Source organism: Oncorhynchus mykiss, chromosome 6 (genome assembly GCF_057628025.1).
Source record: "Oncorhynchus mykiss isolate SJ-2025 chromosome 6, ASM5762802v1, whole genome shotgun sequence".
NCBI classification, from domain to species: Eukaryota; Metazoa; Chordata; class Actinopteri; order Salmoniformes; family Salmonidae; genus Oncorhynchus; species Oncorhynchus mykiss.
Genome location: NC_143027.1, coordinates 66,855,388 through 66,880,611, shown reverse-complemented (window position 1 = coordinate 66,880,611; position 25,224 = coordinate 66,855,388). Strand labels below are relative to the sequence as shown.

The window sequence follows — 25,224 nt, the reverse complement described above, 5'->3', positions numbered from 1 at the left end:
TTTGTGGCAAAAGCCAGACATCGGGAGAGATGAGCTATGAACAAAAGAGCTGTGACAGTTTTGGGTTATGTGATTTTTATGTCCCTTTTTTGCCAAATGAAAAATCAATACATTTTTTCCGGGTTATACATATTCAGAGTGCCCGCCATGCTTCCTCCCTGATGGGGAGTGGGGAGAGGGAGGGGGGGATGGGGGGGGCTACTCGCCTGTCACAACTGTACCATCGCATTTTCCGACCCACTGGTGAATACTTCAGAGTTGATGTGATTGCCCTTCATGACAGCGGTGATGCATTTTTCCTATCCCCCCTCCCTCTGGATCCTGCTTAGCTAGCCCCCTTCAATAGTCTAGGAATAGGCAAAGCTATTGTGGTGTGAGATGACGGAAAAGAGGGATGCATTAAGAAACGGGTTGATTTTAAAAGACAGGAAGGGGTGGAAGATTACTGTGTGTGTGTGTGTGTGTGTGTGTGTGTGTGTGTGCGCGCGCGTGCGCGCGTGTGTGTGTGTGTGTGTGTGTGTGTGTGTGTGTGTGTGTGTGTGTGTGTGTGTGTGTGTGTGTGTGTGTGTGTGTGTGTGTGTGTGTGTGTGTGTGTGTGTGTGTGTGAGACAGGGAGAGTGAGGGGTTAGTCAAGTGAGAGTGTTTGTGTCTATGCTGTCTTTGTGCAGGACAGATCTCCCCCAGGCATGGGAGAGGAGAGACTTGAGAGCAGTAGTGTGTCCAGTGATGTCTTTGCCTCCTGCCCAGGCTTTTAGCCCATCGCCTGCCAGGGAAAAGCACAGTCTGCATCCTCCTTTGTTCATAATATGTGTATAGGCGAGGCTACCGTCATACAGGACACAGCGTAATGGCCGGTCAGAGCTGTTTGCGTGTGTGTATTCTGTCTGTATACGTGTGTGTGTAGAGGTTAGCTGGAGAGAGTGATCCCTGAATGCTCAGTCCCTGTGCAGGCACATTAACCTACATCCCCCGCTCCTCTCCTCCTCTCCTCCATGAAAACACAAAAGAGAAGAGAAATAGAACACCACTCAACACAGATGTATTTATAATGTGTCTAAGTATCAATAATACAAGCAATAATTCTACTAATTAGTACTAATTCCTATGAGATAATTACTTAAGGGAAAATACTTCATGCTATTTTTTAAATTGGCATATGCTGTGTGTAGTATACTGCCCAATTTGATAGTCATATGTAGTTTTATATGAGCTCTATTTTGAAGGGAGAGGAGCTATTTCATCACGATTGATGTCCTGTTTACAGCTCCCTACTTATTGGACATGCAGAGCATCCATTGCATTAGACATGTCATGTTTGCGATGCGGTGTCACATCAGGTATTGAAACAAAGTGATGTCTATTTAGAATAACAGGATATTCCGGTGGCATGTGTAAATTAGATTTCCCCCTATTAGACGCTGCTGCCGTTGCGGACAGATAAAATAATTTTCTCTGTGTGACCCTCGGTGACCTGAATAAGGGCTGAATGTCCACTGAAATGACCAGTGACTTTGAAAGGCTAGGGGGATCAAATTAAGTGTTGCTTGGAAGGCTTAGGGGGGTTGGCCCGGGCATGGCAGGGGGGTTAGGAGGGGAGTGCTGGAAGAGAGAGAGAGGGAGCGAGAGAGAGGGGATGGGGCCCACTGGTATTGTTCTAAGGCAGTGTGAGCTATCCCTGCTGTTTGTGATTAACTTGCTGTTTAAAGTTTTTTAGCTATTAGCTGCCCTAACCCCGAACCCCCTTTACCCCTCCTCCTCCTCCTCCACCTGCTCCTCCTGCGCCTCCACCACTGCCCCCAGCCCATGGAGACACAAAGTATTCATTCACATTTAGATGGTGAGGTCACGGCAGGGCCAGTGGGGAGAGAGTGTCATGTCCTCCCTTAGACAGGTCAGGAATCTAGCACGTAACTCAGTCCCACACCGCCAGAGAGACACCACAGCCCTTTAAACCCAGGTACTCTTCTTTCCTTCCTAAATGTGAGGAGCGTATATGTATGTGTGTGTATGTGTGTGCGTGAGAGAGAGGGGTTTGAGAGACTGAAAGAGCATTAGAAATACAAGACACTCCTCTTTGAATGTGTGTGGTGTGTGTTGTGGTGTGTATGGCTAGTGGAGTGTTGGGCAGTCAGTTGGTCAGCTTGTGCAGTGTGTTGGTGTGACGCTAAGTCTCAGAGCGCTTGAGTCAGACACTGTGTTTATGGTAGCAAGGCAATCACCCAATCCTCACCACGTGTTTGACTTGCTACATTTCCGTTTGTATCTTATGCTTGTATTTACAATTACTTTGGAAGTTTCCTGTCGACATCCACTAAGTATGAAACATTATTAAATACACATTTGAGTATTTTTTTAATAACAAATTCTGCATTTATCACTTATATTTTGTATATCCCTTTTATGTATATCTTTGTTTATATCGTATGTTGATATCAGCAGTTTGTTGGACTGTTTGAATGGCGGTGTAGTTGCTGTGTGGTACTGTGGTTGTATCATATGTTGTGGTTGACTATTATTACTAAGTGATGGCCCATACCTCTCTAACCTCTCGCCTCTCTGGTTAGGGAGTGGGCCGTGTTTTACTCAGTCGTGGTTTTCTGACAGCTAGCTCATCAGGGAGGACATGAGGAGGGGTCTGGGCCGGGGCAAGGATACTTTTTGGGAGGGGTGGTAGTGTTTTTCCTTGTGTTGTGGTTTAAGGGAGTGAGGAGGGGGGCTTGCATATGGGGCAGAGAGGTGCTGATATGAGGAGCGGACAATGCATGAAAGCCCCCAGCATGGGGCCTGTGTCCCATTGTCCCATGGTACCCTCCTGTCACTTTCATTTGACACCCCCCAGCCCGGAGTCAGGCCAGCTTTGATATGGGGATGGGGTGCAAGGGTTGATGGGGAGCAGGGGGGATTTTAAAAGAAAGAGGTAGAGGAGAAAGATAGTCTGTGAGGTGTGAAATAAGATTGCTTTTTATCCGACAGCGCGGCATTAAAGAAAAGGAAGCTGTCCAGAGCTGGATAAAGTGGGGGAAGTGCACCCCTGATTTCCAGTTGAAGTGCTGTGACACCTGGTTAAAATGATAACAACAGCCTCAATAATCATAATGAGAGTAATGAGAGCTCCGACACACAGCCAGCTCCACACCACAGAGGAGCACCAGTGACTAGCACAGCTCAACCCCACTCCTGGTACTCTAAGACTGGGGAGAGGGAGAGGCACAGCTCAACCCCTGCTCCTGGTACTCTAAGACTGGGGAGAGGGAGAGGCACAGCTCAACCCCTGCTCCTGGTACTCTAAGACTGGGGAGAGGGAGAGGCACAGCTCAACCCCTGCTCCTGGTACTCTAAGACTGGGGAGAGGGAGAGGCTCAGCTCAACCCCACTCCTGGTACTCTAAGACTAGGGAGAGGAGAACGGGACAGACAGGGGCAGGCAGAGGAGTCTGCCGTTGACCATGAAAGGGAGACAGACAGACATGTAAAGAATGAGCAGGAATTCACTTGTGTGTTTGGAGCACTGGAGCCATTTGCAGCAGGTAGGTTTGGATTATGTGTTAATAGAATGGCTGTTAGTTTAGCATGTGTTCAGCTGCAACAGAGGTTGGAGGAGGAGTTTGATTGGCTGATGTCTATGTACACTGTCTATATATATATATCATTATTTCAGTCTCAGATGGAGTACTGGAAAGTGCAGTGGTTACCATCCATTATTTATTAGTCCGTTTGTGCCTGTCAGTGGGATTAGTATTAGTGTAATCACTGTTCTTCTGGGGGAAGGAAGGCTGTGCCTCATCTGAAGGTTATCGCACTGTCTTCCTCGTCTCATCTTCACCGGCCGCTTCCTGCAGAGCATCTGCTTTGTACATCTCCACATATTTTTTTCTCCTTTTTCCTTCCCTGTGTCTCTGTTGCTCTCTCTCTCTCTCCTCATCCACCCACCCCCCCCATTAATGTGTGTGAGTACCTCGCTCTCTCCCGGCTTGTATAGGGTGACACCTATGGGTCTGCTTAAGCCCCTGCACTTACAGGCAGGCAGAGGAAGAGCGAGGGATGGAGAGCAGCAGCCGCTTGTGGTTGTGCGTGTGCGCACACAAATGTATGTGGGAGCGTGCGTTTGTGCCAGGGGGAAATAGATGCTTCCGTTTGTCTTTTTCATCTCCATGTCACACCATTTCACCTGGCTGCTGTGTCTGTGATGCCTTCTGCAGAAAGAGAGCTGGTAGGATGGAGAGACTGTGGACTGTCTCCGTGGACATGCAGTGGAGGGCTGATATTTTAATGGGTGTAATCTGTGTGTCTGCAGTGGAGGGCTGATATTTTTCTGGGTGTAATCTGTGTGTCTGTAGCGGAGGCTTATTCAGCTTGCCTGATTAGATTAACGGAACAGTTTAATATCGCTGTATGAGGAGGGTTAATGAAGACAATTCATTAGATGACAACCTCCAGGCTATTGTCCTTTACATTGGAACGATTGAGGTTAGAAAGGGCCTATTGCCATAGCTCTGAGTGTTTCTCCCCGTCTATTTCCAGTCCTAATCTATGAGTCCGTTTTACTGGATCTTCCATTTGCATCCTACTCTTAGGCCACTTGTGACCTTTCATTAATTATGGCTGGATCCGGCTTTAATCATTGTGTAATACCGTTGGAGATGAGATGAGGAATAGACACAGTCATTTGCCACTTAAAGATGTACTGCCACTCGTGGATTTAAATGTCTGCATTTCTACATTCATTTATGGGAGGTTACTGTGTGGTGTGTGGCGGAAGTGTCATACATCTTGATTAAAAACCAAAATGAAGAAGTGTGAGCGAGAGGGGGCAGGCAGGCAGCAGAGGCTGGGGGGAGCTCTCTCTGCCACGTCCCACTAGAGATCCGCCTGGAGAATGCTGAGGTGACAGCTGATGTATTCAGTTAGGTTGAATAGAGTTAAAATCTGGACTGTGGATCAATGCAATGTTCCTGAAAAATCATGTTGAAGTGTGGAGGTGTGGAATTAGACACACTGTGAGAGTAGGACAGCTCAGAATGACATGCAGACCATTTTAAAGGTGTACAATTTACCTGGGGATTATTTTGTAATCTGAGCACTTGTGCGGCTGTATGGTATTCTAATTCTCCGGGAGTTGTGTGGATTTGTGCAGGATGGAGTTAGATGGGATTTTGGGGCTAGGCTGCGGCTCTCCTCTGGTTTACCAGGCAACGGTTTAGGACCGCCTCTCCAGCACAGGATGGGCTACGCTGGACGGAACTTGCAGGTTGCCTTGGAAACATAATAGAAACATGGTCAATAATAAAATAATGAAAAAATGTATTTATGCAAGTGGGATCTGGGGATCACTTAAATGTGCTTTTTACTGGGAGCCAGTTATCCCTGTTAAATACCTTCATTTATACACAGGATCCCCGTCTGCTGCTAGCAGTAATGTCTAACAACATAATCCATACACCAATCATTCTGTTGTGAGGAGAGGGGCTTCTTACTTTGGGAAACAGTCAGGAATGCCTGGATATTGCTCTTGCCTCATGACACAGAGGTGTTTTCTGTTGAGTTAAAGCTTTGTCAATGACAATCTCCTCAATGCTGTAGTTATTATCATACCTGGTATAATTATAGTTATTGCAATTATGATGCATGCTTGTATGGTATCTTCAATTTACAGTAAGAAGCACTTCTCGGGCCTCTAAATCCAACCTTTTGTTAATTCAGTGAGAAGATTGCACATTTCTATTCTATTATTGAGCTATATATTATTGCTGTCTTTAGTGAGTGTGTTTCTCTTGGTGCATCAGTGATTAGGATAGCAGAACTCCAATAGCACATTATCATCACAATTTCAGCCCGATCTAAATGTGTAATCACTTTACACACGCTATCATGTGTCTCTCGTCGTATAGCTTTCATTTCTCTTTGATTTACATGTGAATATGGAAGCACAGGAAATATCTATTTACCATGAGAACTGAAGGAGATTGAAATGTTTGAAGTACTTCACGGATTGCCAGTCATGAATGAATAGAGATAATACCATACCGTGCTGGTAGTGAAATGTACATCTTTGATTTGATTCAAAATGTTCCATCCAGAAACCATTTTTAGAGGCTATTTGTGCTAGTGAAGTTTGATGGGACTTTGGCTCTGTGTTTCGGTCCAGGTTACATAGTTGGTAACTACAGTATAGGGGTGTAAGTGCTATAGTAGATCATATGAGGCCATAAAAGTTGTGTACGTAGTGGCTTGTCTAGTGGTGAGCTCAGATCAGATGTGTGTTGACTGCAGGGCTGAATATGTGAACAGGATATTTCAGTGGCTGTTGTTGTAGCATTGTCAATATATCAATAGACTGTAGAGTAGAGACCTGAGAGTGGAAGCATTTTCGAAAGAACATTTAAGTACATTTGCTGAGAATTAGCTGACTTGTGTAGTAACTGATAGGCCTTATTGACTGCGGCCCAGTTTACTGTTGTCAAATCAATGCTGTTGCGTGCTAGTCGCACTACTTTTAAACAAACTTAACAGGCCGAGGGGCTGCTCGGGGGGCACTGGAGAGAAATAAAGAAGATTGATGCCCTTTTTATTATCAGTTTTCTGCCATATTTCCCTCTCTGCGTTACTTACAGATGGCATTATCAGATATCCATTGTTTGGAGTTCAATGCTTTTAAATGGGCTGATATATTGAGCTGAGGCTTTTAAGGTCATTACAGGGGATTTCTGTATTTGACTTGGTAGAAAAATCTAATGAATTGCCGGTCTGAAAGTTTTAAATATTTATGGTTGTTTTATTTCGCAGTAGCGAGGAAGTAGAGGTGAAATGAGCCCTGTATTTGTAAGTAGCCTAGCAGACTGCAGCTGGGGACAGTAAATGCATGTGGAGAGAGAGAAAGTGAGTGAGAAAGAGAAGGAGAGAAAGAGAAAGAGGGAGCGAGAGAAAGAGAGAGGGAGAGAGAGAGAGAGGTCTTTCTCTAGAAACACGCTCCTCACACAATTATTTTTCCTGTCTACATACTTCAAACCGCTTTGGAAAATGTGTGTATGTCTCTACCACATGTGTGTATGTCTCTACCACATGTGTGCGGTTTTCTGCAGTTTTATGTCCGCATTAAAGAGAGGAAGCCATAAAGATATTTGTGTCATGGTCTTGAATAAATGAAGAACTATAACTTTGGGGCTTGTATAAAAAATCATGATAGTTATTATTATTATTATTATTATATTTTCAAATGAACTGTAATTATCTTCTAAATGTGTTCATATTAGTGTGAATACAGCAGAGAAAATAGATGATAAAATATACTACATTTCCTCTATCTCTGTTTTGATTTACAAAAATGATTTCACTAATTTTATTGTTTTAATGAAAATAAATGTCAAAATGCACTCATGGTGATCAAGCAGCACAGGGCAGAACGCAGATCCCGCCCTCTTTGTCTGGTAACCTTTTAACTGCGTGTCAGCGAATGTAATTGTTGTAAGCTCCTATAGAAAAAAAATGCGGCTGTCCCTTTAAGTGCTTCCACCAATTCTGATGGCGTGTTGATTTACATATCCCATCCTCTCCTCCCCCTTCAGGAGAGCTGAGCGAGGATGTGGAGGCTGCCAGTGAGACCACCACAGAACAGGAGGACCAAACCAAAGACAGAGAAGGTGGGGGGGAGAAGGAGCTCACCAAAGGGACAGGTAAGGCCTATATTTACACTGCACACATTTAGGCAACACTGCCCTCAGGGGTCATGTGCTATTGCACCTGATTTGTTCTCAACAGAAGGCCTTTTCTCTCAAATAATTATACAGATTCTACACAAATGTCAGAGTCCCTTTAATATTGCTCTGTTACAAATCCACAAATCAGTTTGTAGTGTTTCTTTTTAAAAGAGGCCTTTCTGTTTCTTACTGTAGGAGGGAGACAGGTCGCCTCTCATCAAATCCTATCTGATGAATTAGGCCAAATTGTCAATTGAGCTAATCTGGTCAGGTGACTCATGTTTTGTCAGTTGTCAGTGGATTTTATGGAGAGGGGCCTGGGCGCATAATTCAAGGCCGACTACGTGTGTGTGCCCATATGACGGACATGACTCCCTCCTGCACTGCACTGATCGTGTGTGACAGAAACACACACCTGTGTTAAATGTTATCAGATAGGGATATTTCTCTCCATGGGCTTTCAGATGCCAGGTGCAGGTGTTGAGTTCCATGGAGAGGTGGGGCTTGAGCTGAGGCGAGACATTAGTGTTCGGGCCTATTCTAACCTGAGGCCTACTGTTACCTGCAGATTAAAGGCCTGTGTTTTGGTGAGAGTCCATGATTGTTTGTTGTAGGTTTTTAGGGTGAATCCTATCAACTTTTAATGTGATTAGTTTACATCAGCGTGCATTAGAAATGTTTTATCTGATTTCTGCTGCTAGTTGAGGTCAGCAGGTCCAGGCTGAACGTGTGTGGGTGTATGAGTGTGAAGAGGAGGTTCACAGACAGGAAGTGTTTGTGACTGCCCCCCACTGCTTGGCTCCCCTGGCCACATGTTCACGTCAGAGCATAGCTAGGGTTTGTGTCAAGCCCTTTTGGGAGTCTGGCCTGGATATCCAACCAGCACTCCTAGACCAGGGATTTTCTAAACTTCCTTGTTAGAATTAGTTAGAAGTTATAGTAATAATAGTTAGGTAACAATCTAGTAATAGTTACAGTAATAGTCATTAGTAATAGCAGTATACTATATAGGGCTCTATTTTCGACTGCCGTTGTTTTTTGTTTTTCAGCCCTAACGCCAGGTTCGGCAATTTACCTTTCTTATATCAGTTCGCTTGGGCTCAGATGGGCAGGGTGAAAATATTTGAGGCGTGTCCTTAAAAACATGATCCAAAGTTGTGATTTCAGTGCTGGTAGGGATATTTAAGACCAACCAAAAGCTGGTTTTAGCGGTAACGCAGTTGCTTATGGCATGAACTTTGACAGCTAAAACACAGCCTATCCAGCCGTGACGCACACTGCCCATATGCACATGGAACAAGAGTAGCCTAATGTGCTTTTGGTGCCTTTAGAAACATAAAAAACATTCTGTTTTTTCCTTATTTCATGGCCTTACCCTCCTGTCAATTAGGCTTTTTTTTGTCCTTCCCTATGCAATTGCGAAGTAGTCAAGACTGCAGATAGAGGGTTTGTCTCCTGAGACCGCTTGGAAATTAATCTTAATCCACCAAATCTTTACTAAAATATCAAGTTTGAGAGGAGTAAAACAGTGAGCTGACATTCCCTTTTTATCTATACATTGTAGGCAGGCCCACATTATAGCCATGCAGGTCCTGTTTTGGATGTGCATAAAACCCTCCGTTTTCTGCCTTGTTTTATTATTATATGCCCGCGGGGAGAAATGATGGTGCCTGTAAGTGTGACATTGCCTATTTAAAACAAGTTTGTTGTTTTGTTTAGAATTTGACTCAAATTATTTGTTCTCTTTCAGGCTTTATCAATAATGAATTGAATCTTGCTTATTGACAATGTTTGGCATGTCCATGCTCAGCCATAATGTAATTTACAGTAGGCCTAGCCCCTCTATCAGTGTGAATGCTGTTGAAGACATGCAATTACTTAAAACAATGTGGACTGCAAATGGGTTCAAGTTAACGTATTTAGCAAAGTTAGGTCTACATTTTGTTATTTCGTTTCTGTAAGCCATTTAACAAACTATAATGGACTAACATTGGAATTGGAGTTGATTCCAAGGCAATACATAAAAGACTGTAAATACAAAACTTGAAGCAACCACATATTTCACCAGGGAGCACGTTCTGATTGGCCAGTGAGGGGCCAAGCCTTCGACACACCCACAACTTGTTTATTCATCAAAACCCAGCCCTTTCGCACCAACGCCAGCAAGTGTGCCTATAATTGTGATAGTGAAAATAGCAAAAATAGTTCTGATACACCCCTGAACCTATAGCGCTCCCGCCTTAGGTTTACCATTGTGTTAGGTTTGTTAATAAAAGAGAGCCCATAGAGCGTTGAGGCCTAAGGTGCTTTCCCATTGGTTCTTGGTGGGGTGTGTGGAGCGTTGAGGCCTGAGGTGCTTTCCCATTGGTTCTTGGTGGGGTGTGTGGAGCGTTGAGGCCTGAGGTGCTTTCCCATTGGAGCGTTGACACACCTTTTTGAGATAGATACTGTGTAAGTATCCATCTAAACACTGTTGGCTGGTGGCCTACTGCTCCACATGTATGAAGCATGCTTGTCCATTTAACACACAGTATGCTGGAGTACTGTGGAACAGTATAATACAGCATGGGTCTCTGGACCCTTCCATTAACCCACTGGGTTAATGGAAGGTCCTTTTTATACTTTGAGTTTTTACTGTTATGAAGTAGAAAAGGGAATAAGTATTATCAGTAATTAGTTTTGATCTAGCTATTTGTTTCATGTTGTCAGACAAGGATGGAAGCGAGTAGGGGGATTTCTTGTAATCTCCTCCCATCCAATAGACAGAGTTGTGGTAATGAAAGCCAACATCACAGACTAGCAGGCAGAGTGAGAGATGGCATTTTAACTAGACCAGCTCCATCCTGGACCTGGGGGATGGTTAGAGTTCTGATGTCTTCATTTACATTAGTGAGGTTAAAAGCTGGAAAACAATCCAGACCCATCTTTGTAAAAAGGTCTTTGATATTCTAACTTTTATTTTAAATTAGTTGTTTGTGCTCTTTGAAAGGGTGACGCTCCTCTTTGATGGGAGAAATAATGATATGCATGTGCCTGAAAAATGGCTAAAAGTACATTTTAACACATCAAAATATAGCACTTTAAAAAGCATTAAAATGAGCCAAGCGATTAATAATTCACTCATACCTGTGGTGCTCAGGAAGAGTCCTCGCATTAGCATTCCTGCTTTTTGAAAGGCATGCCATTTGATACAAGCATATTCAATTCCTTTCCTCCCCTCTGTCAGTCACTAATCACCAAATAAGTGTGTTTCTGTGTTTTCACAAAGGAAAGATGTGCTTTTGCATATGAAAAATGTACAGCTTCCCAGCAGCTTATTAGAACCGCTTAGTTAAAAATAGCATGTGCATTAGGAAACCAGGTCTGGGTTTCTGTTTGATGTCAGTGAAGAGGTGGGTGGGTGGATAAGGTGGAGTGGTGGAGGGATGGGGGGACGGCTCTGTTGTCAGTGAAGAGGTGGGTGGGTGGATAAGGTGGAGGGGTGGAGGGATGGGGGGACGGCTGTGTTGTCAGTGAAGAGGTGGGTGGGTGGATAAGGTGGAGGGGTGGAGGGATGGGGGGACGGCTGTGTTGTCAGTGAAGAGGTGGGTGGGTGGATAAGGTGGAGGGGTGGAGGGATGGGGGGACGGCTGTGTTGTCAGTGAAGAGGTGGGTGGGTGGATAAGGTGGAGGGGTGGAGGGATGGGGGGACGGCTGTGTTGTCAGTGAAGAGGTGGGTGGATAAGGTGGAGGGGTGGAGGGATGGGGGGACGGCTGTGTTGTCAGTGAAGAGGTGGGTGGGTGGATAAGGTGGAGGGGTGGAGGGATGGGGGGACGGCTGTGTTGTCAGTGAAGAGGTGGGTGGATAAGGTGGAGGGGTGGAGGGATGGGGGGACGGCTGTGTTGTCAGTGAAGAGGTGGGTGGGTGGATAAGGTGGAGGGGTGGAGGGATGAGGGGACGGCTGTGTTGTCAGTGAAGAGGCGGGTGGGTGGATAAGGTGGAGGGGTGGAGGGATGGGGGGACGGCTGTGTTGTCAGTGAAGAGGTGGGTGGGTGGATAAGGTGGAGGGGTGGAGGGATGGGGGGACGGCTGTGTTGTCAGTGAAGAGGTGGGTGGATGGATAAGGTGGAGGGGTGGAGGGATGGGGGGACGGCTGTGTTGTCAGTGAAGAGGTGGGTGGATAAGGTGGAGGGGTGGAGGGATGGGGGGACGGCTGTGTTGTCAGTAAAGAGGTGGGTGGGTGGATAAGGTGGAGGGGTGGAGGGATGGGGGGACAGCTGTGTTGTCAGTGAAGAGGTGGGTGGGTGGATAAGGTGGAGGGGTGGAGGGATGGGGGGACGGCTGTGTTGTCAGTGAAGAGGTAGGTGGGTGGATAAGGTGGAGGGGTGGAGGGATGGGGGGACGGCTGTGTTGTCAGCTGAGAAAGGAGACGGGTGCGCTAGTTTAATGGAAGGTCGCTTTTTCTCCTCTATGTTTGTATGATTGATGGACACAGTGCCTATACAGAGACCCACTGTAACCCTGTACGAACAACAGCACAGAGGAACACAGAATGCATTTGGTAAACAGAGGCATGCTTGTTGCGGCTGATGATTGTCTCAGGGTGTCTGAGAAGGCAGACAACACACCGATGCTGTTTGTTGGACCAGACTGTGAGGGACTGAGCTAACCTGTGTTTTAAAAGACTGTCTGAAAAGTGCTCCGTCTCCCGCTGTCTGATGGCGTGCCGCTGTCTGATGGCGTGCCGCTGTCTGATGGCGTGCCGCTGTCTGATGGCGTCCCGCTGTCTGATGGCGTCCCGCTGTCTGATGGCGTGCCGCTGTCTGATGGCGTGCCGCTGTCTGATGGCGTGCCGCTGTCTGATGTATAAATATTTATAAATGGCCAGCCCCGAGCCTTGCTCCCCTTCTACTCACGCCTTGTTCACCTAGCTGAGGCAGCATTAGTGAAATGGAGGGGTTCTGCTCCGGAAGGCAAGGGGAGCTGTACCTAGATTAGAGCAGGACAGTATTAATGCAGGAGCTGAATACACAGGGATGGAGGTAGGAGAAAGGTAGAGGAGGAGGGGAGAGGACGGGGGGGGGGGGGGGGGGGGCAGACAGAGGAAAGAGGGATTGTTAATACACTTAAGGGCTAGGAGGAATGGCCACAATATGATTTGACATGCTTAACATAAATGTATGGGAAGGGTTTGTATTGAGGTGGTCTATATGGAGAAATGGGAGGGAAGGGTGCAGTGTGTGTGTGTGGGGAGGGAGAGGGGGTTGCAATCTTCTGCAATTGAGGTTTATGAATAATTCCTCTCATACCCCCTTCCTGACTTTCAAATGATGGGAGCTGGAGCGAGGGAGGGGGAAATGATATTACAGCGCGGGGTCATCCGCATTCTGTCACCGGCAGAGCACCCAACCAAATTGGTCCCATCTCTTTTCCCTTAAATATTTACTTTTACCTATGAATCTCTGTGATTGGATGAGTGTGGAGGAGCCCGGTGCTGTGAGTGTGTGTATGGTTGTGAGTGTGTGTATGGTTGTGAGTGTGTGTGCTTGCTTGCATGCTTGTTTATGTACGTGTGTATGCAGGTGTGGGTTTGTTTGTTTGTGTAGATTTGGGTGTGTGTATGTGTGTGAGTGAAGGGAAATTAGACGACGGATGCATCTCTGTCAGTGCAGTGAACATTAGCAACCCCTGGATGCAGAGGAGTGATACTGCAGGCTGAAAGCTTGTGCTTTCTGGTCTTGGGAGTGGTGTGTGGCTCACACTGGAACACACACATATGGGGATGTGGTAGCTTTCACCTCTAGTTTTAGTAATAGTCTCATGAGTTGTCAGAAATGCTGTGCTGGCCAGTAGGGTAAGGTTAGCAATGGACAGTGCTCATTATTTTTTATATCTCATATTTTCATATTTTTGAACAGTTCAGCCTAAGGAATGTATTATACCAATGGTCTCCCTTGAGTTCTAATAATGTGCAACTGTTATCCCATGAAGTCAGAGGAGAGCAGATTTTTTTAAAACATATTCATATCATGTCCTTTGACTGCTTGTCACCCCTCAAATTATAATTCCTTTTGTCTTTGAAGATTATAGACCATAAACTGTCCTTGTTTGTGAGCCAACTCCCTGGAAGATCAGTGTTTGAGTTTTATTGCTATAGTGTTATGGGCCAGCCATGTTGCTGCTGCTACCGCCTCTTTGCCGGCCTGGTGGGCGGGGAGGAGTGTCCTTTAAAGGTGAACGCCATGTCAGCCGGCTGCTCAGTGGCCTGAAGATTAATAACGCGGACACTAATTACTAGCTCCTTTTAATTTCTTCATTTTAACTGTGTCTTTGTTGCAGTCATGCCTGTAGGCCAATATAAACCACTCTCTTCTTTTCCCATGCAGTGTGGAGCTGGTTTTTCATTTAATAAAAGTCAGGGTTATCCACCAAGGATACTGAGGAATGATGAGCCTCAATATAGAGTCGCTTTGGCGTAATGCTTTGGTTGTAATTTTCTTTATTTGAAATTAATTGATACAGAGTAATTACCTGAGAAATATGAGGTGAAGTGGAATATAGCCCTTTGTCGCTCAGGGCTCTAACATGGCCTGTAGATTAAAAAAGACAGGCAGAAAGGGGAGGGGAAAAGAGAGATAATATTCAGTTATTGTTAGCATATGCATTAAAAGTGAATGACTTGTAGCACTGGGGAGTTGAACCTGCTTCTCCATATTAATGGTTAAATTGCTGAGGGACTAGAGGCGAGTGAAGAGCAGAGGGACATGGGGAGAGAGAGCTTTAGTAATTTGGCCCTGTGAAGTGTGGAGTGGGAGGAGGGTTAGTGGGGAGGGGGTGAGGAGGAGACGGGATGGAGGGAGTTCCAGTACAGTAGATGGTTGTGAGTCTGTCCCTGAATGATCAGGCCATTGTGGGAAGGGATTGTGAGAGGGGTGGTTGTGGGTAGGAAGCGGCTGGGCCTGGGCCCAGGGCAGAGTGGTGGGTATCAGGCAGTAGGGCCATATGGCCCGGCTCCATCGGAGCCTAAACTATGGCTTATGTTTTTACGACCGGAGGCTTCTGGGTTCCGAGGCAGAGCTGGGTCTGCAGACAGGATAGGGCCAGTCGGTAGGAGGGGAGGAGACTGAGGAGCTAGTGACCACATGCATCCTTTTCCCTGGCCTCCTGAGGGACAGTATCCATACTGAAGGTCAGGCTTCTTCAGCCAGTGGTGAGGGAAGAGGGCACCATCAGGCCTACCATCCCAGACCCAGACACCCGCCACAGGAAATCATTCTCTCCCCCTTTCCTCCTCTCCTCTCCTCTCCTCTCCATCCTGTTAGCTCCAACTCGTGGAATATCCCTTCCCAAGGACGTAGAGGCAGATCAATGACACAATAGCAGCTGTGATTGCATTCCTCAAAGATTTCAATGGCAGAAGACCTGTTGTGTTAATTCAGCCTGGCTTGTGTCGGTCACTCACTCCAGCTGCCATCTTTTTCCCCCCTTGAAAGCACAGCAAGGCTGTGATTGCTACAGAGACCAGGCTGTGTGCTGACAGCCCCCTCGCTGCAGCCTGAGTAGTGCAGCCCAGGGAGGTGAGACAAGGTGCCAAAGTCCAATTCACTTACGGGACTCAACAGCACAAAAGCCCCTGGTTTACGGAAAAGGCCCATGAATTAATAATCACCTAATTGACTCTTAAGGGTTCTTTCCCTCCTGCTATACCTTTTGTGCTCTCAGATGAAAGTCCACTCTGTGTATCTGTCAGAGTTGGTTTGGGCTGGATGTGAGGCGGGTGTGTAATGAGCGGAGAGGAGAGGTCAGGGTCACACACAGGGTCCTCTCAGTCAGAGAGGTCACTGGGGAAGCCCCATAGTGATCCACATGTATGGATGAAGCCATAAAGATGAGCCCCTCTGATGACAAACTGATTCACACCCTATTACAGGTGAGCTACACAGACAGTTCCAGGACAAGGTCACAAAGGGACTCCATATATGAAAGCACAGCTCAGAATGTCCTCCAATGGTAATTTGACAAGGAGAGACAGCGATATTTGAATATTAAGGAACTTGATATCCTTGATTGCTATTTTATGCGGCATATTAAACTTCAAATTGCCTCCCAAGGGCAGGCCAAAAGAAGCGGGACTTTAGAGAGCAATAGAATTCACCTTACTGTACGCTTTCCCTCCAACTGAACCCAATGCCTTTATTTTGCCTTTCATAGCCAGAATGTGGCTGTGTGCTGAGCCCAGTGCACATGAATTACAGTGTGGGTCCTGGAGGAGGCAGAGACCCTTCCATCAGGAGCCAATGTTCTGCTTCTAGCCCCTGTTAATGGATCTGGTCGGCCCCGATGCTCGGCCATGTTCTGATACAAGCCCAACCATGCCACGCTCAGACCTCACACGCTGCTAAAATCCCCTCACCCTCTGTTTTTATCAGCCTCCTTTTCGTTCCGGTATGTTCCCAGGCTCGCTCTGTTTTGGTCTCTCTTTTTTCCCTCTTCACTTGACAACGAAAACAGGATACGGTAGCTGGACTTTAGTCACAGGGCTGGTGGCAGGAGTGGGATTTTGGATTCTTAGGAGAGAGCGATTGATCAGATTTATGGACTCCTAACATGCCGTGACAAGGTAAGGCTGTGCCCTGAACAAGCCTTCCCACCCCGCTCTCTGACTCTCTCTCTCTCTCACACACACACACACACACACACACACACACACACACACACACACACACACACACACACACACACACGCACACGCACACACACGCACACATGCACACACACACGGAAACACACACACTCAAACACACTGTAAATGTACATCTACATACATTATACACTGGTAGACCCAAGCAGCTGCTGGTTGTTGTTTGAGGGCTTCTTGTGTGTTGTTCAATATAGGTATTAAGTGTGTTGGCCTCGCCACTCCATAGCCCATGCATTATGTTGTCCAATACTCTGGCCTGATTGATCATATCAGCCTCATTGAAGACTATTGTCCAGTAACGCTGCCTCTCTCAGAGCAGAGCAGGCTTCAGCTGCTTCCCCTTCTCCAGCTGTTTGCCTTGTACTGAAGGCCTGGCCACATATGGGCATTTATGGGCCTGATTTCCACCCTGATAGTGAGCAGTTATTTCTGAGACAACTAACCGCTTAGCAAGGCAGCAAGGACCTGATCTGGTAGGAGGGCTTACCTCATAGTATGTTAACACGAGGGGGGGACTACCACCAGAGAGTGAGTGGGCCAGGAAAGAGAAATAGGGAGAGAGGAGGAGTGAGGACAGGGGGCAGTGAGTGAAGAGGCAGTGAAGTGTAGTGAAGTGGAGGAGGAAGTGGTGAGGACAGTTCATGACTGAGAGGTTAATGTCAGGGAATGGGGAGGTGCCTTTGTTTAACATTTCCTTTGTTTATTGGTTGATGTGTTTAATGGGATTGTGTCTGACTGGACCAAATAGGGCCTCCCTGGCCGATCCCAGTGTCTCTGGGAGATCTAGCAGGCTGCTCTGAGAAAAGCCAAGGCAGGGCCCCCACTGGGTAATCAGCTCAGCTGCCCCCGGCCTGATTGGAGCTGACATTTTAATGTCTGGAGCAGGAGCGTGGTCAGCCCTGCTTAACCTGACCCCCCCTCTCCCCCTCGCCCCCTTCCCAATGCCCCCTGTTCTCAATTTGCCCTTCCAGGACTGTACAAATCAGGCCAAATTTAACTCTTTATGGCCTTGTTAAGGGCCAGCAAGACACCTCCTTAAGTTTCACAGTGAATTCTTTCCGCTGGCGGCGGGGCACTGTGGTGCTCTGGCTCCCCCACGCCGGCTCCGTGTGGATTTAGCTCCTTTACGAGCGCCGGCTTAGCTGAGTATTTTTACTCAGCTGTGATTCTTTTCTGTTTGCCGCTCCCATTTTGTTTGGCTTTATTTCTCTCTCTCTCTGTCTGTCTACCTCCCTCTCTTTCTCTCCCTTTCTCTCTTTTGGCTTTCTAACAGGGAGTGCTCTCCTCTCTGGTTAGCTGAGCAGAAGCTTCTTGTTGTGGGGCCTGGCTCAGTGGAGAGAGACAGGGAGCGGGAGGCGAGGAGAGGCTGGCTGCATTGTTAATGCTGCTGCAGGTTGCATTAAAAGGATTAGCTGTGTGATACGTTCAGCTGGCTAGTAGAGCAGAGCCCACTGGAGTCTGCAGTGATACTAGAGAGGGGGTATTCCTGCCTGAGATGGGCAGGTACCTGACAATTAGCCGCTCTTTACATTTCAGCCCACTGTGTGTAACAAAGCATGGCTGTCTTGTACATCCTGTGGTGCATATGGATACTAATCAGTAGGCTAATTCCCTATTGAACCCCCCAAGGGAGTTTTTGAAAAAAGTTTTGTTTCTCCTCAAAATTCCTGCTCTTTCTAAGAGCTGAATGGGGTGTTGTGGTTGTGAAGCCTGGTGCCTGTGTTGGTTTGTGAAGGGGGGAACCCACAGTTGGGTTGTGAGGGGCTGGGGTGTGAATGAGTCTCTCTATCCACTCTCTCATTGTCACAGTCCACTTGGCCCGACCCACAAACCACTGGAGGAGGCTTAGCTGGTTACAGAAATTCCAATTAAGTCGAGAGTTGCACTGGCACTCACTTGCTGTGTAGGCACAAAGAGCAGGAGGATTTACCCAAGCGGGGTCAAGCTATAGGTCAGTGTTTCCAGCAGGATTTCAGAGGATATTGGGTCCACAACTTCTAAAGCTCTAACTGCCAAGCCAAATTGCACCTCTCCTTCCTCTGTCACTGTTCCTATTTCATTCCTGGCAGAGGAATCCAAGGACCTCACCCCTCTTTGGTAGCAATTTCAACTGAAATGTATTTTGATGAGGAGCAAGCTTATGTGGTCATTGGTCATGAGTGCTTTGAAAGTGAAAATCCAATTTCTTGCTCCCTTCGCAACCAGTCCACAGCCACCTCAGCAGTATACATGGCCTTGCCTAGCATGACAGTCTGTTTTGATAATTGTGTGAATTGGAGAAATTGAAAATACAGTTGGGAATTGCTGAGGTTTACACCTCTTGATGAAAGTCTGGCAGTAGATTCACTCACTTATAGTAGGCCCTCTTGCTAGCTAATTGGATGTACTGTATCAATGGGGACCCATCTATCATTGTAGACAATAACAATCTGTGCTAATGTTATGCAACTATTTATAGATGGGGTTATTTCTATCGTAGTTGTGTAAATGGAACCATAGAAAAAGAGGTGTGAATGAATACACACCTCTCTGTTAGTCAGAGCTGGGTACCTGTATAAGAGCAGATGTAAAAGAGTACCTGGGAGAAACTAAGTAGAGAAACCTAAAGCTGCACAATGTGGCAAACTAATGTTTTGATTAGCCATATGTGGCGCTGTCTGGTGTCCTAACGATCCAGCATGGGGAGAGAGAGGCCGTCAAAGTACTGTGTGTTGCTGCATTGGCATGGGAGGAGAAGTATACAGACTGGTGGTTTGGATGTGGAGCTGTGTGTTGCTGCATTGGCATGGGAGGAGAAGTATACAGACTGGTGGTTTGGATGTGGAGCTGTGTGTTGCTGCATTGGCATGGGAGGAGAAGTATACAGACTGGTGGTTTGGATGTGGAGCTGTGTGTTGCTGCATTGGCATGGGAGGAGAAGTATACAGACTGGTGGTTTGGATGTGGAGCTGTGTGTTGCTGCATTGGCATGGGAGGAGAAGTATACAGACTGGTGGTTTGGACGGGGAGCTGTGGGTTGGCTGATCAACTGCTTCCCTGCCCAAGTCCCATTAAATGCGGTTATATCACATTGAAGAAAGACATTTCAAAGCCCTTTATCCACACTTATTGATTGACTTGTTCTCTGGCTGCCAAGTCTTCACCTTGCTTTGATGAGTCTGCTTCTCTTCTTTGCCCCTCTGTGTGTGTGTGTGTGTGTGTGTGTGTGTGTGTGTGTGTGTGTGTGTGTGTGTGTGTGTGTGTGTGTGTGTGTGTGTGTGTGTGTGTGCGCGCGCGCGTGTGTGTGCGTGTGTGCATGCGTGTGTGCGCGTGCGTGTGTGTGCGTGCAGCAGGATCCAGCCAGTCAGAGAGGGACCAGACAGACTCCCCGAACCCCTCTAAGAGGCCCTCCTCACGGTCAGGGGCCACAGGCAGCCCCCTCTCCTCCAAGCGTCCCAGGACGGCTGAGAAGAGTGCTGCTGCGGAGCAGGTAACAGCCCACTCCTTCTGCTCTATCTTTAACACACAGCCTGCTGCCACTTCCAGAAGTTGGTTTATAGAGGATGGTCATATTAAGACTCACTATTCTAACTATTTGAACTTGCCAATCAACTCAAGGTTATCCCATCCCCAATTACCATGCCCTCATTATAAGCAGTAAAACTTACACATTCATTGAGAAAAGGAATGTAAAGATGTAGCTACTTCTAAGCATTTTTCTTAAAGACATTTGAATAAAGACGGGCCTTTTTGCATTATGCATGATTTTTTGGAAATCTCCTTAAAATGAGTTTTGCTTTCCTGCTGCAGTTGCATTGCTAATTGTGCAAAAGGTGGAAAATCAATATAGTATTTGACAGATGAGAGAGCTTTGAAGTGTGTGCCAGGACTGCTGCTCTCCGTATTGCCTAGTGGTCCATGATCAGAGGGACCTGCCTGGAGACACAGGGGGCAATACTCCTCCATTCATCCTCCCATTCCAGTTCCTCTCTCTCACAAAGCAGACCTACAGCTCTCCTTCTCACTTCATTAACCTCCCCGTGCTCCTCTCTCCCCCCTCTCCTCCTCTCTCCCCCCTCTCCTCCTCTCTCCCCCCTTTCCTCCTCTCCTCCAGATGTACCAATGTCCCTACTGCAAGTTCAGCAACACGGACCTGAACCGCCTGAGAATGCACGTGATGACGCAGCACTCTGTCCAGCCCATGTTCCGCTGCCCGCTCTGCCAGGACATGCTGAACAACAAGATCCATCTGCAGTTCCACCTCACACACCTCCACAGCGTGGCGCCCGACTGCGTGGAAAAGCTCATCGCCACGGTACGTGTGTGTGTTTGTGTGTGTTAGGGTGTGTTCGTGCGTGCGCCTGTGTGGATTGTGGATACAGTATGTGTATACATTCATCCTTAGGTACTGTATTCTTTAGAAATATTTAACCATGGCCCCTGCAATGCTATTACATACCAATAGTCAGCTCAATTATAACAGGGAATGCACATCCCCCTCAAGCTAAACGAAACCATCCTAAAATATCAATGCCAAGCCTCCTGCACAAATCCATCTCTGTAAAATAGGGTGAACACAATTGTTGTTGTAATAATAATGATAATAATTGATTGCATTTATATAGTGCCTTTCCACCTACAGTAGGTGCTCAAAGAGCTTTACATAGTAAGGTGGGAAATCATCTCTTCCACCCACTTGGGTGATGTACTGCAACCATTTAATACCAGAAGGCTCACCACACATTAGCTATTGTACAAATACAAATATGGTGTTTTATAAGCTAAACAGCTGTAAATGGTTCTGAGATGTTCAAGGTAGTTCAGTCCGTAATCCTCTTGCTGGGTTTTCCTTCCCTTTCTTCTGGTGCATTGTGGGGTTTCTGTTTGTGAAGTTACAGGTAGGCGCCTGCTTCTGAGATGTGTACATTGATTACTGTTATCCTCCTAATCCATGGCCACTGGATTGCAATGGGGACTTCATGACATCTTTTTTTCAAGGGCCTTTTTAAACACACTGAATACGTTGAGAGGAAAGCACAACACAGGATGTCATGGCTCTGCCACCTAGCCTTTAATACCCAGCTCAGCCCATCCTGTACAGTATACATCCTTTACCACATTTATATTAACCATTGTGTCTGTTTATTCATTTATTTTCTCTGTGGGAAGTGATGAAGAGGCCATGGGAATACGCACAGCCTTTTTGTTTCTCTGTGTGTGTGAGCTTAGCGCATGTAGCGTATGTCTGTACACAAAAGGCAATGTAGGCAGGCTGGCTGGGCCCCATCAGGTCAAGGACCAATGGAGGCCTTAGCTGTGTCTCTTCTCTGCAGCCCAGAGATGACTGTTACTCACCCTGCCTGCCTGGCTGGCTGTTTGTAATGGAGCATGTCTCTCCAGTCTTCTCTCTTCCAAATTGATGACATTTGAAGCTTTATCAAAATACAAAGGAAACTGTTAATTGTGAAATGGCTCCAAGGCATCCCATTGACTCACTGCCAGTCAAATGTTATGGGGGTTAGGTTCAGATGCTTTAGCCATATTCTAATGTGGCGTTGTCTAATGTGCCTATGGTCAATGAGCCCTTTTTTCGGTCTAATTTTTATCGTAGTCAGTTGAGATAGTGAGGGGGGAGAGAGAGACAGGAAAGTCTGTTGTTTGCTAGATGAGCTGCTCTCTTACCTCCCAGTCCATTTATTCTCAGGAGCACATTGACATTCACCCAGTGTCTGATCACCTTAGCGCTGTTCAAAACAAAGGCTTTTATTAATAATATATTCAAGTTATTGTGACACAGATTCATTTAAATTGAATTAATACTTTTTTTCCCTTTAATGAAATGCAAGTTCATGCAATGGAAATATTATTATTCACCATTTCTTTAATCTAGCGTGCCAACCTCAAATCTCACGTGAATAATGAATGCACCAATTTCACAAAGAGACAATAGGGACTGTGAGTCTGTGCAATCACCCCTAACGTTTCCCATACATATACCACTATCTAGGAACTATCTTCACCCAGAGCGATACAAAAAAACGTAAAGCCTAAAGCATTAATATACATTCTGAAGTTAGATATAGACTCACACAAATGTAATATCAGTATTTACAACATGGACTCTGTCTACCTCTGCTACATTACCCCAGCGAAATAACCCGGCTCATTTTGTTTTAATCAGCATCAAATGGAAATATGGTTTTATTTTTTCTCCTTTTGATTTCCTGTTATGACTGTGCAAATGTTGACGTTTGTTCTTGCCTGTGGAACAGAATTGCTCGCTGGACAATCATTCAGGAGAACGGTGCTCTACCTAGCTGCCTAGCCATCTTCCTGGCCCAGCTAGAAAGCAAATGGCGAACACTTTAGTATAGAAGGCAGCAGTATTTATCTTTTATAGAGATAATAATGCACAGAGCCCCTACAAAGACTCGGAAGAGAACCAAAGGTAATATAATGCACATTAAAACCAGTACCTTTTTTTTTATTTCTACTGGTGGATATAGATGGAACGGTACTCTATTTTTTTCACGTGTAGCAGACGAGCCTAATGAATTCTGAAATAGGAGACTTTTATTTCATGTCGACCATGCATAAAGATGCACACACTCTCTCAGTCTTCAATTTTGTCCACCATGTTCTCTCTCTCTCTCTCTCTCTCTCTCTCTCTCTCTCTCTCTCTCTCTCTCTCTCCCTTCTGCAGCCCCATCCTTCCATTACCCCTCCCTCTCTCTCTCCTCTCTCGCCCCCTCTCTTCCTCTCTCCTCCCCTCCCTCTCTCATTCTATGTCTCATTTTCTGTCTGTCTAAGATAGGGGTAATGAAAATAATTGTGCTTCATTAATTCTGAGTCTGGCTAGATGATAGCCATTTTGAACTATGTTTGCCAATTAGGCGGTCCAAATTAAAAGTGACCTTGGGATACTCTCTGCTCTTGCCTCTCGTCGTCTAATGAAGCAGTTGTCTAGAAACAGTCCACTTTGTAATGTAAATCGCTGCTGTGCTTTGTATTTGTGGTATTCTCCATGCTGGTTGCATTAATTTGCCACTCTCTGTTTGGAGGAGAGAGAGAGAGAGAGAAGGGAGAAGAAAACAGAAAGTATCTGAATATTTTCCAGTGAATTTCTGATGAGACTAATCGCACAGTGATGGACTCGAGAATGTTTACTGTTCCACTTAACCCCGGGGCCCTATGCAAACCCGCTGTTGCTTGAGGAGGACTCTGCCTTGTGAAAGACTAGAGTGGGCCTGTTTGGAGCTGTGTGCCATGCTGTGTTCACAGACATGTCCTCATTGTCACTATTTGCAGTACACACTGCCAGTTGCAGACTGACAGAGAGTGTGTTCCTTTTAGAAGCACAGGCCAGACCAAAGGCACACACAAATGTCGTTAACAGTTTATTTTATGTTTCATAAGACTAGGTGAATCCGTTATGCCTTTATACATTACTCCTGGTGACTTAAGGTTAAATATATGTTGATAAGATTTGACTGATTATTTTTGAAGAATATTAATATTGTGTTAGATAGTAAAGGTCAAAACAGCTATTTGAATTAGATTGTTCCTTTTCATTTTGTATAGCCTCGTTTGATGTTATCATACACACATTTAAGTAAAGAGCCAAAGCCAGGATGACCATTATGGGGTGATAGGAGAGAAGAAGGGTGGTCCACTGCAGTAAGGAGAACCTGAAATGGAAATAGAGGATTAATAGAGGCACGGAGAGGGTTGGGGAAAGACTGTGGGGAGTTGGGAGAGGGGTGGGGAGGGACTGTAGGGAGAGGGGTGGGGAGGGACTGTAGGGAGAGGGGTGGGGAATAGGGAGAGGGGTGGGGTGTGTTGGGGTACTGTGAATTGAAATGCAGCGTGGGGAGTGAGGCTGATTATTCTGTTTGGGGAGTTAATTGAAGGAAGGTGAAGCAGACAGTGCCTCATCTCCCGGCCTCTTCCAATCTCAATCACTGATTATTGTTAAATAGGAGCCGCTTAATGAGTGCATTTGATGAATTGTTGCATTTCTGTAAGGGGAAAGAGGGGCTATGAGGGGGAGATATGGGAGAGGAGGATGGGTGGGGGGAGATAATATGGAGGGAGGTGGCTGTCATTCACCCATGATTGACTTCAACCTTTTGAGAGCAAAGAAAACCTGGCCGCTTCTCTGCAGTTTTTTAATCAATATTCATTGCTCCTTGAAATGTTCTAATTAAAATGGTAGAAACAAATTAAACCATTGTATAGTGGGAAAATGCATAGCATTCCTCCTGAAACATAATTTCTTTGCGTATTTCTTCAGAAATCTTTATTGAACCTGTTCATGTTTGGATTTATCCATAGTAGCTCCAATTTTGTATTCTTAACGCACCTGAAATAACTCTAACGTAACTGACATTAAACCACTATATTGTGACTTATGCAGGGTTGGAAGGCACAGACTATTTCCCCAAATTGATAGTGCTTGTATTACCCAGAATGCCTCTTGTCTGCTCTGGTCCTTATCATTGAAATGGGATGCGCTTTTTTCATGGAATAATTATTTAATTAGGTGGCCTAATAAGCTTTTCAGTTGGCCAAGGTAGGCTTTTCAGGCCGTCTCACTAATTGGCTGCAGCAGAACTTTCCATTCGCATGACAAAACACCAGCAGTGATCAAAGTGCAAATTCCAGGGATGGCAAATAAAGTCAAAAGTAATATGATTATTTGTGAGTGATTGCGAGACAGAAACCTTGTGCAAGGGTTTCCACGATATTTTAAGATGTCTATCAATTCCATCTGGAAAATATGTGTGCAGTTTTAAATGGAAAGAATATATAATAACATCATATTTTTGTGAGCTTACAGAAACTCAGTTGTATAATAGGACCACACAGTAA

The 25,224-nt window shown here is 45.9% G+C and overlaps 1 protein-coding gene across 5 annotated transcripts in view; it reads left to right on the top strand.

The window, feature by feature from the left end:
* Positions 1 to 25,224, top strand: part of LOC110526399 (zinc finger homeobox protein 3) — a 170,058-nt gene that overhangs the window by 130,858 nt on the left and 13,976 nt on the right. For 3 of the 5 annotated variants that reach the window (XM_036980760.2, XM_090239352.1, XM_036980762.2), the window contains 3 exons: positions 7,562 to 7,669; positions 19,704 to 19,843; positions 20,468 to 20,668. In XM_036980760.2, the coding sequence (XP_036836655.2) occupies positions 7,562 to 7,669; positions 19,704 to 19,843; positions 20,468 to 20,668 (449 nt within the window). The remainder of the gene's footprint in view (positions 1 to 7,561; positions 7,670 to 19,703; positions 19,844 to 20,467; positions 20,669 to 25,224) is intronic. The other 2 variants (XM_036980763.2, XM_036980761.2) reach the window with 1 other exon arrangement.